This window comes from Saccostrea echinata, unplaced genomic scaffold (assembly GCF_033153115.1).
Source record: "Saccostrea echinata isolate AGI-Se365-2 ecotype Australia unplaced genomic scaffold, CSIRO_AGI_Sech_v1 ptg000020l, whole genome shotgun sequence".
NCBI classification, from domain to species: Eukaryota; Metazoa; Mollusca; class Bivalvia; order Ostreida; family Ostreidae; genus Saccostrea; species Saccostrea echinata.
Window position 1 is genome coordinate 3,943,701 of NW_026889769.1, and position 17,357 is coordinate 3,961,057.

The 17,357-nt window shown below is 35.1% G+C and overlaps 2 protein-coding genes across 2 annotated transcripts in view; one reads left to right on the plus strand and one right to left on the minus strand.

Moving 5' to 3' along the window:
* Positions 1–17,357, plus strand: part of LOC133190091 (myosin-2 essential light chain-like) — a 267,620-nt gene that overhangs the window by 112,400 nt on the left and 137,863 nt on the right. The gene's annotated exons all lie outside the window — the stretch shown is intronic.
* On the minus strand, positions 1,874–9,620 carry LOC133189953 (D-beta-hydroxybutyrate dehydrogenase, mitochondrial-like). Its single transcript, XM_061325399.1, has 7 exons — positions 9,431–9,620; positions 8,617–8,740; positions 5,593–5,799; positions 3,570–3,722; positions 2,848–3,041; positions 2,520–2,750; positions 1,874–2,339 (listed from the first exon to the last, which is right to left on the minus strand). Exons 2-7 carry the CDS (start codon positions 8,738–8,740, stop codon positions 2,226–2,228), a joined length of 1,023 nt encoding a protein of 340 aa, XP_061181383.1. The 5' UTR covers positions 9,431–9,620; the 3' UTR covers positions 1,874–2,225.

Consider the following 17,357-nt stretch of genomic DNA (forward strand, 5'->3'; position numbering starts at 1 on the left):
CTTGGCCATACAGAGGGGGAATCAATGTTTCATAAATTTTTACAACACATCGACATCAAACCAGAAGTGTAGGAGGAGTTAAGCATTTGAAAAAAAAATTACAAAATTTTCTGATTTTTATGAATACGTATCTTGGTCTAATGTTTTTTGTATACCAAGATCTGTTGATTTCGGACGAAAACTTGATGGAACACCATGTCAAAGTGTATTTTTGTGTCACCTGCAGAGCAGAGCGGCAATTGCGGATCACTTTACCCGGCGTTTGTCTGTCTGTCTGTCTGTCACATCCTATATCTCTAGAACTGTAGGAGGTATGGATTTGATATTTTGGACATATATTGCTTAATTGGCACTATGGCTTTTGTAAATTACCATGATTACCGACCTCGTGACCCTTGACTTACATGTACTCTTTAAAATTGTTCATAGTGCCGATATACAGCATACTTTTGACATTTTTAACAGGCAAGTTTAGCATGATGTGCACTTTTTGCCATAAAACATTGCGAAAAATACTGATCAGCATTACACTTAACCTTGGACCTTCTTTGCAAAAAATACCCCGGGCAGTTTAATTTAACTTGCGACTTTTGAAACTGTATGCACACAAACTTATATTTAAATACTATCATGGCCGTAGGAACCGGGGGGGGGGGCACAATAATTTTGCCGATATATAGATTACTATAGTAAACATAGATATTATATGCTTGTTCCCCATCAATGAAAACGTCTGATGACCTTCTTTTTTTTTTTCGCTTGTCAGAAAAATTTTGGTAGTTGACGACCTTTTTTTTTCTTTTGCTTGTCAGGAAATTTTTGGTAGTGCCCCTTCAACTGTCAACTAAAAAATGTTTGGCTGTGCCCCCCCCCCCCCCAAACTGAAATTGCTTCCTACGGGCCTGGACTATGAAAATACATCGCGATCAATATTCCACAATGTATCGTTTGAGCGTACGTTTTATCCGCCTGCGTATCGTTTAGACTGACAATTGCAGTAAGCTTTTTTGGAGAATCGTCTGGAAATAATAAAATGATAGATAGTTATTTCTAATAATTTCAAATTAATTATTCATTTGAGGGTTAGGGAACCATATTTCCTTTGATTATCAGATTCTATCGCAGTCTTATACTATCCATGGATGCCATTTCTTCTTTGCAGGCAAATGCATGAACTATCATGCTAAGATATATGATAGTAAATTAAAAGCTGACCACTCTTAGATTTCTTTACCTCTTTAATGAAGCTACAAAGCAGGCAACACATGCTTTTCTTGAAACACTCTAGTTAGTACCATAAAACACTTTATTGAAATCAAAAACTAACATAAAGAAATGGGTATGATATCCCAATGTAGTTTACTTGTATTCAAAATTCTATTAAAATTAGATATAAACTGCAACACGAGTATCACTTTGAAAGACACAGAAATTTCTATTTAAAGAAACCATGACAACGTCGTTCATTGAAATTACTAACTGATAAACAGAATCATGTATAATATCTTGGTGAAATCTAGATTTACCTGTATACAAATTAGCAAAACAGCAGGGATAGCAATTTTTAAAAAAAATCACAAAAAGTATATATTTTAGTAACCTTGACAACCTCGTTCATCTTCACCAGTAGAGCTACAGCAAACAAAGCATAGCAAATTTGCAGTAGATCTGACAATAGTATTTATGATTTTCAGGGGTGTGCAATTACAAAAATTAGTTAATAGCCCGTCGGGCTAGTGGCAGTAACAAAGTTACTAGCCCGAGGTTGTCAGTCACTAGCCCATTAAGTATCGAAAACAATACATGTATAAGAATAACAAAAAGGTAAAAAAAAAAACCATTTAAGTTGAAATAAATAAAACAAATAATGGTTTGCGCTTTGTTATTGTCAGGTACTTCGACTATAACTGTCACTGAAACGACTGGCGATAGCAACACAATATATATATATAGGTTAAAACGAATTAAAGATTATGATTTTACAACAAAGTTAATTCGTACATCAATTCAGTCGATGTAAATATGTGTATACTTTCGTTTTAGATTTACTAGCCCGACGGGCTAATGCAGTATAGATTTATGATAGCCCGACCTCTAAAATTGGTAGCCCCGGGCGTCGGGCGATGGTAATTGCACACCCCTGATTTTATTACTATTTCAATTCCCATTTTCTATATTATGCAAGTACACCATTCGAAGCAATCCATTTAAATTTAATTATCATCTTAGCTTCCTTTTAATTGTAGCGTTTTGATCTTTGGTAAACCTTTTAGAGCCCATCTCGTACATAGGTAGTCCATAACACATGTCGGAACGAAATTGATTATTCTCGCCAGCATCTATGTTGAAAACAAAAAGAAATTTACCTGCATCAAAATATGTGCATGTAATATGATACATGATTTACATGAACTCGCAATAGTATATAAATAAAACACGTGAGCAGTTACAATGCATGGACACTGGTGCTCGGTTCTTTGTCAATGACCATTTTTGGGGATTTCTCAAGATTTACTTACACATTCATCGTAGAGACCAGATCCCCCAGCTACTAGATATCTGGCAGCCGGATTCTCATTTGCTAAAGCATCTGCTATTGCGTCCGATACTGGGTCACAGTCTGGATATGAAGACGTTAAATGGGCAAGTCTCTCATATTGTGCAAAGAAATAATCTTTACCGTATGTTTCTTTCACTTCCGGATCAGCTGCTTCCCACATTGCATCTCGGTCCCTCAGTAGACGTTTGTACTACAAAAGAAGGAATTCGATCACATTATCAAACACTAAGTCTCACAATGTGGAGGAGGGATCACATGAATTGAAATAATATCTTGTGTTTTCTTACATTATCTCCCTTCACTATGGCAGTGCACGTGCTAAAATTCCCAGGTTCAATAAGAGACACCTTTACTCCAAACCTAGCCATCTCAACACGAAGACAATCCGAAAACGTCTCAATACCATGTTTGGTAACTCCGTAAGCCGATATACAAGGGAAGTAAATCCTTCCTTTTACGCTTGTCACATTTACGACTCTACCTGGAAACATTAATAAACTAAGTCTCAAAGGAGCCAGCAGAGAACTGTATTACTCAGTGTTGCTCCTATACATGAATTTCTTCTGGATGTAAGATTACATTTACCCCCTTTTATTGATTAATATTTTAGTTTTTAACTAACAAGTTGGTTACCCAGTAATTAAGAGGATGTTCACAACGTCTGAACACATTTTAAGTTTCGAAAACAAATAGATAGATAAAAGAAAAATGGTAGAAATTTGACTTTTCCATTCATCAGTATAATAATTGATAATGTGTAGGAGATTCTAGTCAAGTTTTTAAATTCAGTTCATATCCTATTGTAATCAGAAAATGAAAATAATCATGCAGCTATACGATAACATACTCCACAGTAAATAATACTGAACAACATTACGCTAGATTCAGTATGTTTATAATAATAATAATGTCTTAGTTTTGATGAATCGCTGTTGATTAATGGGACCAGATATTGTCAATATTAAGAATGCTTAAAGCCAATTTCGTTGCTTCTAAAGAAACTAATGACCTTTAGATTTTCTTATCAAAGGTAAGAATATCTTGGTGACGTTAATCATTCCAAAGAGGTTTACGTCCATTACTCGTCTGTATAAATCCATGGTCAGCAACTCCACATCGCCATACAGATCTATTCCAGCATTGTTTACAATCCCCCATAGTCCTAAAATACAGAAATTACACTAACAGACAATGATATATTGTGACGATTTTAGTGTTCTAAACACAGTAAGATATACTGAGATAATCCTAGAGTCTTTAATACTGATAAACACATTGATACATTGTGACAGTCTCAAATTTTCACATTGTTCTAAAATCTCACCAACTTCATATTGTAAGGTTATATATAATTGAATTCTTCCTATTAATATTTAAATCAAAATTCAAACCTCATGAAAAATGAAACAAATTGCAAAAGTAAATCTTCATCTTAAGGCCCAAGTATAATTCACCGGTTGTACTGACAATTAGACAAGAAATCTACAGTGTCTCTGTTACATGTAAGAATATTGCTACTATCCTAAATCTCACTGTCACTATATATAAATGTTGTTATAGCATTAATCATCAATTCAGCGAGACATTTTGACAATCTTAAAGCTTAATATAGTCTAGCCACTACAATGATATTTTGAATATCCTTCCTTAGTATAAAGAGAGATTTTCCAACAATCTTTAATTTTTTTATTACAATGAGATATATTGCAAAATTGCTTTTCAATGAGATATGCTAACAATCACAGTTTCATTTATCAATATCAAGGTGAAATGGTGGCGTACTGCAATGCATTGAGAAACGTAAAAATGGTATGGGATAAATAATGTGGATAATCGGCATTCTGGTCCATAAATATTAAACATAAGTAATCAGAGATTATAGAGCTCACCTCAACGAATGCTGTCTTTAAGTAAGCCAAAGTCCCACACTTAACTAATAATCTAGTAGTGTGCATCCCTAGATGCAACATTTATGCAATTTTGGTCAGATAGGGCTTGCAGTTACTTGGGAATAGACTTATCTAAAAACTTTTAAGTAGTCACTCATCCAGAAAATGTAGGTCGAATCCAGCATCCGAAGCAAGTTTGAAAGTGTTCTTCCCTTGATGCATCATCCAGGCAAGTTTGGTTCAGATAGGTTTTATAGTTTCTTGCAATGGACCTGCTCCAATCTTTAACCTGGTCACTAATATATAATAATATAAATTTAATAAAAAAAAAAACCTGGTCACTAATCCGGAAAATGAAGGTCAGATCCAGCATCCGAAGCAAGTCCAGTAGTGTGCATCCTTAGATGTATCGTCCATGCAAGTTTGGTCAATATAGGGCTTATAGTTCCTCGGAAATGAGACCTGCTCCAAAACCTTTAACCTGGTCACTCATCCGGAAAATGTAGATCAGATCAAGCATCCGAAGCAAGTCCAGTAGGTTGCATCCTTAGATGTATCATCCATACAAGTTTGGTCAATATAGGGCTTATAGTTACTCGGAAATGAGATCTGATCCAAAAAACTTAAACCTGGTCACTCATCCGTAAAATGTAGGTAAGATCCAGCATCCGAATCAAGCCTGGTAGTGTGCATCTTTAGATGTATCACAGGGGCTTGCTCCCGGCGTGTAATAATTATGTATTAAAAAATCATATACAGTAATACTAAAACTGTTTTAGTATTACCGTATATGATTTTTTTTAAATAAATAATTATTACACGCCGGGAGCAAGCCCCTGTGGATGTATCATCCATACAAGTTTGGTCAACATAAGACTTATAGTTACTTGGAAACAAAAACTTGCTCCAAAAACTTTAACCTGCTCTAAAAACTCTAACCTGCTCCAAAAACATTCTTTAGCTGAAATTGTAGCATCTGAAACCTTGACTGGTACAATGAAACACACTAGAGGCATCCTCCATGCACCTCGGATTGACATAGGGCATAGAAGTATTTGAAAAAAATCTGCTCCAAAAAAATCCATGGATATTTCAGTCGAGCTTGCCAGGATTGCTGAGATATCAAAAGAAAAAAGAACTCACCACATCCGGTCTCTTCATGTACTTTTTCCACATAAGCACGTGCCCGGCGGATGTCGTCTGGTTTTGTGACATCTATCTTAACAATATGGACGTTTTCTGAGCAGCTAGTTTTCAGTGCCGTGGCTCCCTCACCATCGGGATTAAGACAACCAGCAAACACAGTAAACCCTAACTTATCAAGTCGTTTCACAACCTCGTGTCCAAATCCTGAAATTGTAGTTTAATTTAATGTCAACAATAATTCGAACAATTATGTTTCTTTTTTAATTTTAAGGTTTCGGTCAATGACGCAAAATCTGTAGGAGGAGTAGGGTTTTGAATGTATTTCACAGAAATCTCTATTTTTAGTAACCATGGCAACACTGTTTATTGAAATCAAAAAACAATAAAAAGAATTATGTATCTTAGTGTAGTCTACTTGTGTGCCAAGTTATATTGAAATCAGACCAAAACCGTAGGAGGAGTAGCAATTTGGAAGTATATCAGAGAAAATTCTATTTTTAGTAACCAAGACAGCACTGTTTATCGAATTCAGAATCGATCAAGAGAATTATGTATGTCATTGTCCTTTACTTATGTACCAAGTACGGTTTTGGTCTGATTTCAATATAACTTGAAAATCAAACCAAATCTGTTTGAGTAACATTATGAACAAGATGTGTTTGTGAAACACTGATGCCCCCGTATGGCAGCTTATGGCGAAGGTTAAAGTTTCTCAAATACAAGTCAAAATCCAGGCCAAAAGATAAGAAATGTTGGTACCTAAAGACAGGTCTTGTCTCGAGGAATATACCTGTGAAATTTGAAAGCCCTAGCTGCAACTGTTCAAAAGTTATGGCAAAGGTTAAAGTTTTCTAAAAGTAAGTAAAACATCAAGGTCAAGGTCAAAGTTGTTGGTATCTAAAGGAAGGTCTTGTCACAAGGATTACATATGTGAAGTATGAAAGCCCTAGCACCAACCATTCAAAAGTTATGGCCAAGGTTAAAGTTTTTCAAAAGTAGGTCAAACTCCTAGGTCAAGGTCGAAGGGTCAAAGAGGTTGATATCCAGAGGAAGGTCTTGTCACAAGGAATACACATGTGAAGCTTGAAACCCCAAGCACCAACTGTTCAAAAGTTATGGCCAAGGTTAAAGTTTTTCAAAAGTAGGTCAAACTCCAAGGTCAAAAGGTCAAAGTTGTTGGTATCCAAAGGAAGGCCTTGTCACAAAGAATACACATGTGAAGGAAACCCTAAGCACCAACTGTTCAGAAGTTATGGCCAAGGTTAAAGTCTCATAAAATTTTGCAAAAGTGGGTCAAACTCCAAGGTCAAAAGGTCAAATATGATGGTACCCAAGAAAGATCTTGTCACAAGGAATACACATGTGAAATATGAAAGTCATAGCTCCAACCAATCAAAAGTTATGGGCAAGGTTAAAGTTGACAACAGACAGACAGACAAACAGACAAACAGACAGACAGGACAAAAACAATATATCCCCGGGATCTTTCGATCCGGGGGCATAAAAATAGTTTACAGACAGACGGACGAACGATGGACACCTTACTATCGCATAAGATCTTCTTCTGGTGTCTGACCAGTAGAGCAAAAAAAAAAAGGCTTGCATTTAAAACTTTATATGTATCGGTTTAATGTTGTAAATTTTGTATTTACTGCCATCGGGTAAATTCAAAATTGACATGTACATGACATTGTAATATATTGACGGTGCGACTGTTGGGGCGAGCGCATTGGTCACTTAATTTTAAGATTCGCCTTTTCAAACAGCACGAGACATTTGGGTCTAGACTGTGACGTCACATGACGTTGTATGTTAGCTGCATTTACATAAAAGTTTGAAAAAGTGCAAAATTTTAACAAAGAACGTTTAATCTACTATCTGTATGCAATATCCATTAAATTAAGGTGAGTTTATTTTTTGTGAATTTTTAGTTATTACCGCGCGAACGAAGTTAGCAGCGAGAACAACAAGCGTTGCATTGTGGGTCCAGAGTTACTGCGTCATAAAATTCTATTGAATGAATGTGCAGTAGTCCGAATTTTCTCTTCGCACAGGCGTTGTCATTAGAGCTCGCAGTGACGAGCGGCGCTTCCGCTCGCTAATATGGTGACGGTGCGACCGTTAGGGCGAGCGCAGATACTGAAAAGATACCTTTTCAGTTCTGCTTTAGCATTCGGCAAACCTCGGCTGATTCCGTCACCTTAGATGAGGTACGAATCGGCCGAGGTGTGCCGAGTGCTGCTTTAGATTGGGAGCTCTTCAAACCGCACGTGACATTTGGCACGTCTAGACTCTGACGTCACATGACGTTGTATGTAAGTTGTATTACCAAAACAAAGTCTGAACAGTGCTAATTTTAATTAAGGACGTTTAATTATTTACTATTTATCTGCTATCAATATATCCATTAAATCAAGGTGAGTTTATATTTTTTTTTCTTTTTGAAACTTCTTGGAACCGCGAGAACGTAGCTTGCGGCGAGATGCAATTCGCAAAGCATTATGGGACCACAGGTTACTGCGGGAAAAAATTCATTTAGATCAATGTGCAAAGTCCGAATTTTCTCTTCGCCCAGGTGTTGCTTTAAGAGCTCGCGGTGACTTATTGCATCTCGCCGCAAACTACGTTCTCGCAGAAACAACAAAAATTCAACAAGAAATAAACTCACCTTGATTTTAAGAATATTGCAGATAAATAGCAGATTAAACGTTCTTCATTTAAAATTAGCACTGTTCAGGCTTCGGTTTTGGTAATGCAACTTACATGCAATGTCATGTGACGTCAGTCTAGACGTACTAAATCTGAATAGCTATCTGCGCCCGCCCAAACGGTCGCACCGTCAACATATTATGCAATGCATTTTATTTTTCATATTACGAAATTGTACAGAGTGTTTTCACGACCCCTTGATACATGTACAATTTTATATCCAACACAAGTTCATGGAATAGACATATAACAGAAATCTAAAATACGCACGTCTGTCGTTTAATACCAGTTTTTACTGCTGGGGAGGTATACCTGTATCACAGCCTGTGATGAATACTCCTTGCCCTTCAATGTAGATAAGTTTTTTACCTCTCCATTCAAATCCAATGTAAAATATAAACAATACAAACAGGATCAGAGCGATCTGTACAAACATCTAAAAAAACAACAAATATATTAGTTGAACTACATGACTGTATATACATGTAATTTCGTTTGAATTATAACCACAGACGTACTCTACAATATATTTTAATTTACCCTATATAAAAATTCGGGGGGGGGGGGGGTTCACTCAAAAATAAAAAAAAAATTAAATTAAAACAAGATTAGAATAGCACTGCGACTGTACATACAATTCGTTGGCAGTCGGCCGGGATATTGGTTTTTGTTTGCTATATTTGCGCATCTTATTTCATCATTTCACGATAAGCACAAAAAATGATAATAATGATGATAATTTCCTTTCTCTAACAAAGTAAGTTTTAATCAATACACAAATAATTATACCATATCTACAATATCTCACAAGTTTGCATTTTTATTAATTACAACTCTGTACATATACATCTGTATGACATTAATCAATATGTTTGAAATTTTTAAGCAATTCTATGTAGTAAAGCCAATAAACAGATTAAGTGTAAAATTATTCGTGTACATGACCCGTGTTAAAGTTTATGTTTTGATTACTCCATTGAGCTTCCGTATATTTAATTATTTTAAATCTCCATGTAATCATAATCTTAAACCGTGGTTCCATGCGTCCTTTTCATATTTTAATTTCAAAAGTATAAAAAAGAGTAATCGATAAGTTCTTTGCCATAAGGCAATATAATATATATACCTTACTTCCGTTGATACTTGTGTTTTTCCCTGAACAAAACACGTTTCACTCAAGCGCGTTTTTAAGCGATGGGCCCTTTATTGCGACACCTAATTCTCTACACGTTCTATGGAAGACCAGCAGTCTAGACTAGATTCACTTAAGGCACAGTAGTATCGTATATATTTGGCTGAAAAGAATTTATACAAAAAATCACATAAATGCGCAAAAAAGTTTGGTGCGGAGAAAATATATGGAACACCCTGTGAGATTAAAGAAATAGAGTTGAACGCATTGCCCCCTTACGTGGGGAAGAGATGTTACTAAAGCTAATGGTTTTCATATCTTTTTAGTGGTCCTGAAATTAGTAATATTTTGAGATGGCAGCCTTAAATATACGCAGAAAATAAAATCGAGAAACTGTGCACTTTTTTGTGCGCAATATAGATTTACATTTTTTTCAATAGGTGGCACTGTAGTTCTCTGGTCGCCCATTCCAATATCTTTCAGAAACTCTCGAGTGGTGTGACACAATTGTTTCGTAAAATTTGCAATTTTTACATTCTGTGAGTTCTATGTAATCTTATATTAAATTTTATATAGATTGCCCAAACTAATTAAAGGATTAAAAACAAGAGGCCCATGGGCCACATCGCTCACCTGAGCACATTGACTAGGCAAAAGCACAAATCAGTTCAGTATTGAAAAGATTACCGGGGGTGGGGGGGGGGGGGCTTGAATTCTTAACAACCTGATGATGCTTCCATGTCAATATAACAAATGGCTTTGTTGTACTTAAGAAGATTTTAAAAAAAAATTCCCATGTATTCCTTTGTAAAAATTTGATCCCCCATTGTGGCTCCTCCCTATCCCAGGGGTCATCATTTGAACAAACTTGAATCTACACTACCTGAGGATGCTTCCATATCAATATGACTAAACATAGCTTTTCTGTTCTTGAGAAGAAATATTTTCTTTATATGTTCTTATGTAAAAACTTTCGATCCCCCATTGGGCCCCACCCTACCCCTGGGGGTCATCATTTGAACAAAATAGAATCTACACTACCTGAGGATGCTTCCATATCAAAATGACTAATCATGGTTTGCAGTTCTTCAGAAGAAGATATTTTCCTATATATTTCTATTTAAGACTTTGATCCTCCATTGTGGACCCACCCTACCCACGAGGGTCATGATTTGAACAAAATAGAATCTACACTACCTGAGGATACTTCCAAATAAATATGATCAATTAGGGCTTTGCTGTTCCTGGGAAGAAGATTTTTTAAATTTTTCCTATACATTTCTATGTAAAACTTTGATCCTCCATTGTGGCCCAGCCCTACCCCCCGGGGGTCATGATTTGAATAAAATTTGAATCTACACTACCTGAGGATGCTTCCGTATAAATATGACCAATCTGGGCTTTGTTGTTCCTGAGAAGAAGATTTTTCCTATATATTTCTATGTAAAACTTTAATAATCCATTGCGGCCCCGCCCTACCCCCAGGGGTCATGATTTGAACTAACTTGAATCTACACTACCTGAGGATGCTTCCATATAAATATGACTCATCATGGCTTTGCTCTTCTTGAGAAGAAGATTTTTAGAGATTTTTCCTATATATTTCTATGTAAAACTTTGATCCTCCATTGTGGCCCCGCCCTACCCCCACGGGTCATGGTTTGAACAAACTTGAATCTACACTACCTGAGGATGCTTCCAAATAAATATGATCAATCAGGGCTTTGCTGTTCTTGAAAAGAAGATTTTTAAAGATTTTTCCTATATATTTCTATGTAAAACTTGGATCCTCCATTGTGGCCCCACCCTACCCCCAGGGGTCTTGATTTGAACAAACTTGAATGTACACTACCTGAGGATGCTTCCATATAAACATGACTCATCATGGCTTTGCTCTTCTTGAGAAGAAGATTTTTAGAGATTTTTCCTATATATTTCTATGTAAAACTTTGATCCTCCATTGTGGCCCCGCCCTACCCCCACGGGTCATGGTTTGAACAAACTTGAATCTACACTACCTGAGGATGCTTCCATATAAATATGACTCATCATGACTTTGCTCTTCTTGAGAAGAAGATTTTTAATGATTTTTCCTATATATTTCTATGTAGAACTTTGATCCTCCATTGTGGCCCCGCCCTACCCCCGGGGGTCATGATTTGAACAAACTTGAATGTACACTACCTGAGGATGCTTCCATATGAGTTTCATCTTTCCTGACCCTGTGGTTCTTGAGAAGAAGATTTTTAAATGATGCCATTATTTTTTCACTAATTCCTAATTATCTCCCCTTGAAAGAGGGCGTGGCCCTTCATTTGAACAAACTTGTATCCCCTTTACCCAAGGATACTTTGTGCCAAGGTTGGTTGAAATTGGCCCAGTGGTTCTTGAGAATAAGTTGAAAATGTGAAAAGTTTACAGACAGACAGACGGACGCCGGACAAAATGTGATCAGAAAAGCTCACTTGAGCTTTCAGCTCAGGTGAGCTAATAATACCAGAAGGGGGAGAGATATCATTTTCCCACATTCTATAAAGTTTTGCCCTGAAAAATCTGGCAAATACCTAGAAAATGCTTAAACAGGCCACAGACGAATAAAATGCGCCCAGAGTACCCGTTTTAAATGCCAAAAAAAAGATTCAAAGAGAGGAGAGACACGTAATCATTCAATGCTGATTTGTTGCCCACATGTGTCCAAAGTCAGTCAAGTCGAAAAGTGACATTGCTCGTTGAACTCCGACCAGCTGCAACTTATTACGGTGACATAATCAAGTGAGGACTTACAATGAATTACAGTGAATTACAATGAAAAACATTGCAGAGACACTTAACATTTCATCACCATAACAGGGATGGGTATCTTATTTCCTTACAGATGCCTAATAGAAAACACGCGTTAATGTGCCGATGGTCTTTATAAAATCAAAATGAAAAGAAAGTATGATAAAATTAGTTGATATAGAACATAGATGCACTTTTGATAGCCCAAAAGGAAGATCAATAACAAAATGTGGAATCAGAGAGGAAGTTGTCGTCCTATCATTGCACGGAAAAGCCAGAACTCCAAACAGCTAGGTTTTCTTTGGACTAGAGAGGTGCCGTAATACATGTACCTACACCTAAAGAAAGGACCAGGTATGGGGAGTGCTATCCATTAGTCTTTTGAATATCCCTAAGAAAGAATATACTGAGTTGTTCTGTTCATAGGTACAAATACTTAAAGAGACACCGTGACGGAAAAGGGGGGAAATTGACAAAGTAGAATTTTTTAAATGACACATGCAAATTTTGTTCAATTCTTGAAGATATTAGGTTTCAGAAAATTACAGGTTTCAGAACCTAAAAAATCTACTTTTATGGAGAAAAATAAAAGTAAACATAATTTTTGTTTGCCCCAACACAAAAATACTGCTTCACTTCTTCCTCTTTATTGTACGCATGCGCAGAAAAGTTGAAGAATTTACCATGGTGTCAATTCCATAGATATAAATGTCGGATGGCCGAGGATTTTGATACAATCTTCAATAAAGATGATCAGAACTTATTCCTCACTTTTGCTTGCTCCAATTCAATGTTGTTTACAAGTTTACAAGATACAACCTTTGCTTTTCCGGCACTTACATTTTGCAGTTCTTTTCTTGCTTTACATTGCAGTTGAGTTGTCAAAACTTCCCTTTATTCATATTTCACACAAATCTTTTTGTTTTACGATACAATTATCTTTTAAGAAACACATGATTTTGACTCTTTATGTAACTTTAAGACATGTGTAATGCAGGGAATGCGTTGAGGGATTCAGAATATAAAGAAACTGTTTTACTTTCTTTTCTTAGCTTTCGATGACCTTTTGCATTACTTTTTAAACTACCCTCGTAATGCCTAACAAAAACAAATTATAAATATTAAAATATGAGGGTTTTTTTTTAGATATATAAATGGTGTGTAAGAAATAAAGATAACAACTTAAAGATATAACGATATGATTTGGTTTCTGATAACTGGTGATGTAACAAATTATGGATTTTACAATCTATCATTATTTTTACATTTATACATTAATGCTTTTTTTTTTTTTTTTTTTAAAAAATGGATATTACAATTTAACATTTTTAAATGAAATATTTGGAGATAACGAACAGTATTTAAGCTCAAAAGTCCATTATCGCCGAAATATGGCTGAAATATTGCCGACTCGGCGTTAAACAATAATAATCAATCAATCAAAAGTCCATTTAAGGGATTAAGTTCCATAAAGAAGTGAACATCCCCTGCCGACCGGTCACACCCGCCGTGTGCTCCTTGTCATGATCGGTAAATAACTGAAAAATCCGTAGACAATTCAGTGTGTAAATAATGGCCTAACAATTAGTACGAAAAACACCAGTCAGCAGTTGACTTAATGATAGATTGCATTTGCTGACAAGTACGAATCGACGACTTTTAACGAGACTGTTGATATTCTTGTTCCATCAACTTGTTTGTCAATAACTTACCTCGTTTTAGAAATTATTCACACGTAGAGCATGCTTTTGCGTATCGAATCAACTGAGAGATATAAACATCGTATGCAGATGATAATGGTATATTGTTGCATAAGTGAGGGAAGTTGACGATTGAAAAGTTAAAGTCATCACGTTTATCATAAAGCTTACTCTGTAGTTGTTAGGTTACCATTAACGTCTTTTTCTAGTAGAATATCCAAATATGAAACAGATGTGTCAGACTCTGTGGTATCTTTTATTTCAAGCTCACTGGGATATAGGCCACAGCACGTGTTTTCTTCTTCTTCTTCTTCTTCTTCTTCTGTATAAGATTTTGAATAAATTCTGCTTCATATGAATACAAAATAGGTCTGCTAATAAAGGGGCCAATTGGTGCCCTTGGGAATTCCAACAGATTGTTGGAAGACCTGGTCTCCAGAAACCAAATAGATATTTTCAATCAGAAACTCAAGCATCTTTTTATCAACTTCAGAGTGCTTATTTGTACAATCAGAATGTTTTTTAACAAAATAATTTTGCAAATGACCAATGACAAGGTAAGTAAATTTATGAGTTCCATTTTTATCGAAAAAGTAGCTTTCAATGATGCCAAAAAGCCTGGACTTTTATTTATCGTGGGAAATGGTTGTTTATAGAGTTAAAAAGTCACAAGTTTTGATGCTATTGATTTTGATAAAATTTTATGATTTCAAATTTTTCAAAAGTTCCCTGGAATTTTCAAGAATCCACATCTGAGTTACACCACTTCTCGAATATATTGTTGCACAGTACTCCTGAAGTTTCTCCTTCACTCTTGTTAATATTTTAGTGAGAAGTAAAGAAAGAGACTTGGTTGAACATTTACTGGAACCCGCTATATATCATCGTTTGTAAGGATTTCTATGTAGTTTTGGAAACCAGTTTATGTATGGTAATTCAAATTCATTTTGGTTGTTGGGAATATTAAAATATTTGATACTGACAAATGATTTTGAAGAATTTCTTCCTTAGAAAGTGAGCTATAGGTATAAGTTGGATTACCACTCGTAGAATTAAATCCCATTCCTCTAAAATACAATTCAATTAATGAGCTTTACAAACAAACTAAAGACAATGTATATATAAGTGGTATGTAATGACTGGTGATAACAAATTACGAATATAACATGATTTTGGCTGTACAAGCAGTTTAACTTTTTCGTTGTGCTGTCATTGTCAGACTACATTTGAATGCAGCTTTCACAGTACAGTTCGTTGCTCTGATTCTTACCTGAGAAATCATATGTACAAAAACAAAAAGAAGAGTTCTAGCAAAATTTATATTTTATTTACGGATTGTTGTGATTTGAATAAAGATACCTGTAGTTTTACTGTTTGGTAGAACCGGAAGAATTAACAAAAAAAATCCTCTGTTTCTTTGTGATTGACATATGATCCCTTTTCTTTTAGTATTAAAGATTTATTTTGTTCAAGATATAGTGATGGAGGTGAACTGTTGCGGAAATAATGAGGGAATTGTATCAGATCTTCGATATTCTCTAATGCAATCAAACAACGTACCCTTCATCACACAGTATCGTGAATCAAAAATAAGATGAAAGCATAGAAAACAATGGGAAAATTCGATTGATTGAATTTGTATAGTCCTTTCATATCTATTTATGAGTTGCATTTCTTAGATAAATGTGTTAGTCTTTTATAATATTTCAACAGAACACCAGCATTTTTATTCGATAATAGAATATGGGATTCAGTACTACATGTAATAGTTGACAGGCATGCAGAATACAAAACCGACAGACATACATTAATTCTAATTTTAAAAAGTCACATAATTTAAAGTCTACACAAAATCTTTTTTTAATTCACAGCAACTGTCAATGATGCTGAAATTTTAAATTATCATATGTTATATTAATAGTATTTCGTGAGAAAATTCAACTGTAATGCATACATTACAGTTCTATACTTAGAAATGCATAGTTGTTACATAGATACATGTAGATTCTTTATTATTTCCAAATCAGGGCCCTTTCAGCATCACAAATAACAAGCATGATTGATACAATTACATTTGTTTTCGTTAGTTTTACAAAATAAAATTCTTAAGACTTCTTTTTTTATTTTTATATAAATTAGGTTATGTGCTTATTTGGACAAGATCAAATTTACAGGGATATATAAGGAGTGTAACCAATAGTTCTGCAAAGTAAGATCCTGAAGATTTCGTTCTTGTATTGGCATGAAGGTAATCAGAACATTTGTCATGAATCTGATCCATCCTCATCAGGAAAGGTCATGGTCAAAGGGATTTGATAATATGGTCTGGCCTTTTCAATGGAGAAACTCAACTGACACCAAGGTAAGTTAATTTGGAACAAGCAACATATTATAATGTTTTACTACGATCCAAGTCAAGGTCTTGCGGACAAAGTCAACTTCTGTTTAAATTACATCTGAGGCAAGTTTGGGAAATTTCGTGCTTTTCACCCGAGTTTGTAAAATTTATGGTGTCCAAATCTTCGCTTCTTGTGTATTTTTTCACTTACAAATCAAGGATCAAACATTCAAATAAATTAATGCATTCTGCTAGAAGAAAATAACTAATACCGTAAACACGTCTTCTTAAATTAATTTACGGATATGCTAAGAATTAGTTAAACTTTTGATCTTTCCTAAGTACATGAGATTATCAGACTCTTTTACAGTTTTGAAAGTTATGGCATTCTTTTTCAGCCATGTATATGAAATTCATGCTTTGAATAATGCTAACATTAATACTTGATGAAGGATTCATGTTTCTGTATCTACAGGCATCTTAGGTTTTTACTACTATGTTTAACAAGCTTAGAAATAATTTTCCTGTTTTTGAAGGGAATAACCTTTTATATTCTCAACAATGGTAGAACGTCCTAATGACGTAGGTAACTCCGAAGTTGTTGACATCTGCTATAAGTTTGTCGTCAATCCCAGATTACAATAGAGGTCCATTCCGACATCAAACGACACATAAGAAAGTGACAATGCTCATTTGGTGTAAATAATATTTTATTAGAATAGAGGCTGGTATAAATATAGCATAAATATATAAATAGCTAGGATTCGTAAGTTTGATGAGCTTATATTAATCTGTTTCCTTCTGATAATTTACAATCAATGTATAACAAACGTAATTGCTGTGAGAAAGCTTGTCTTTAGCACAAGAGAGAACGAGTGACGATTTATGTCCTATGATAATGAGAGGCAGTGACAATTAAGTCATACAATATTTCAAATTCATTTATTGATTCACCAAACATGTCATACTACCATGTAACAAAAAATGAAAAGTATTTAAGTGAGAAAAATAGACAATGGTAGTGAGGTAAGTTAACAATGCCACTTTTATATATAGCTCTCTTCTGAAAATTAACGCGTTGATCTGATATCCTAGCTAGTCC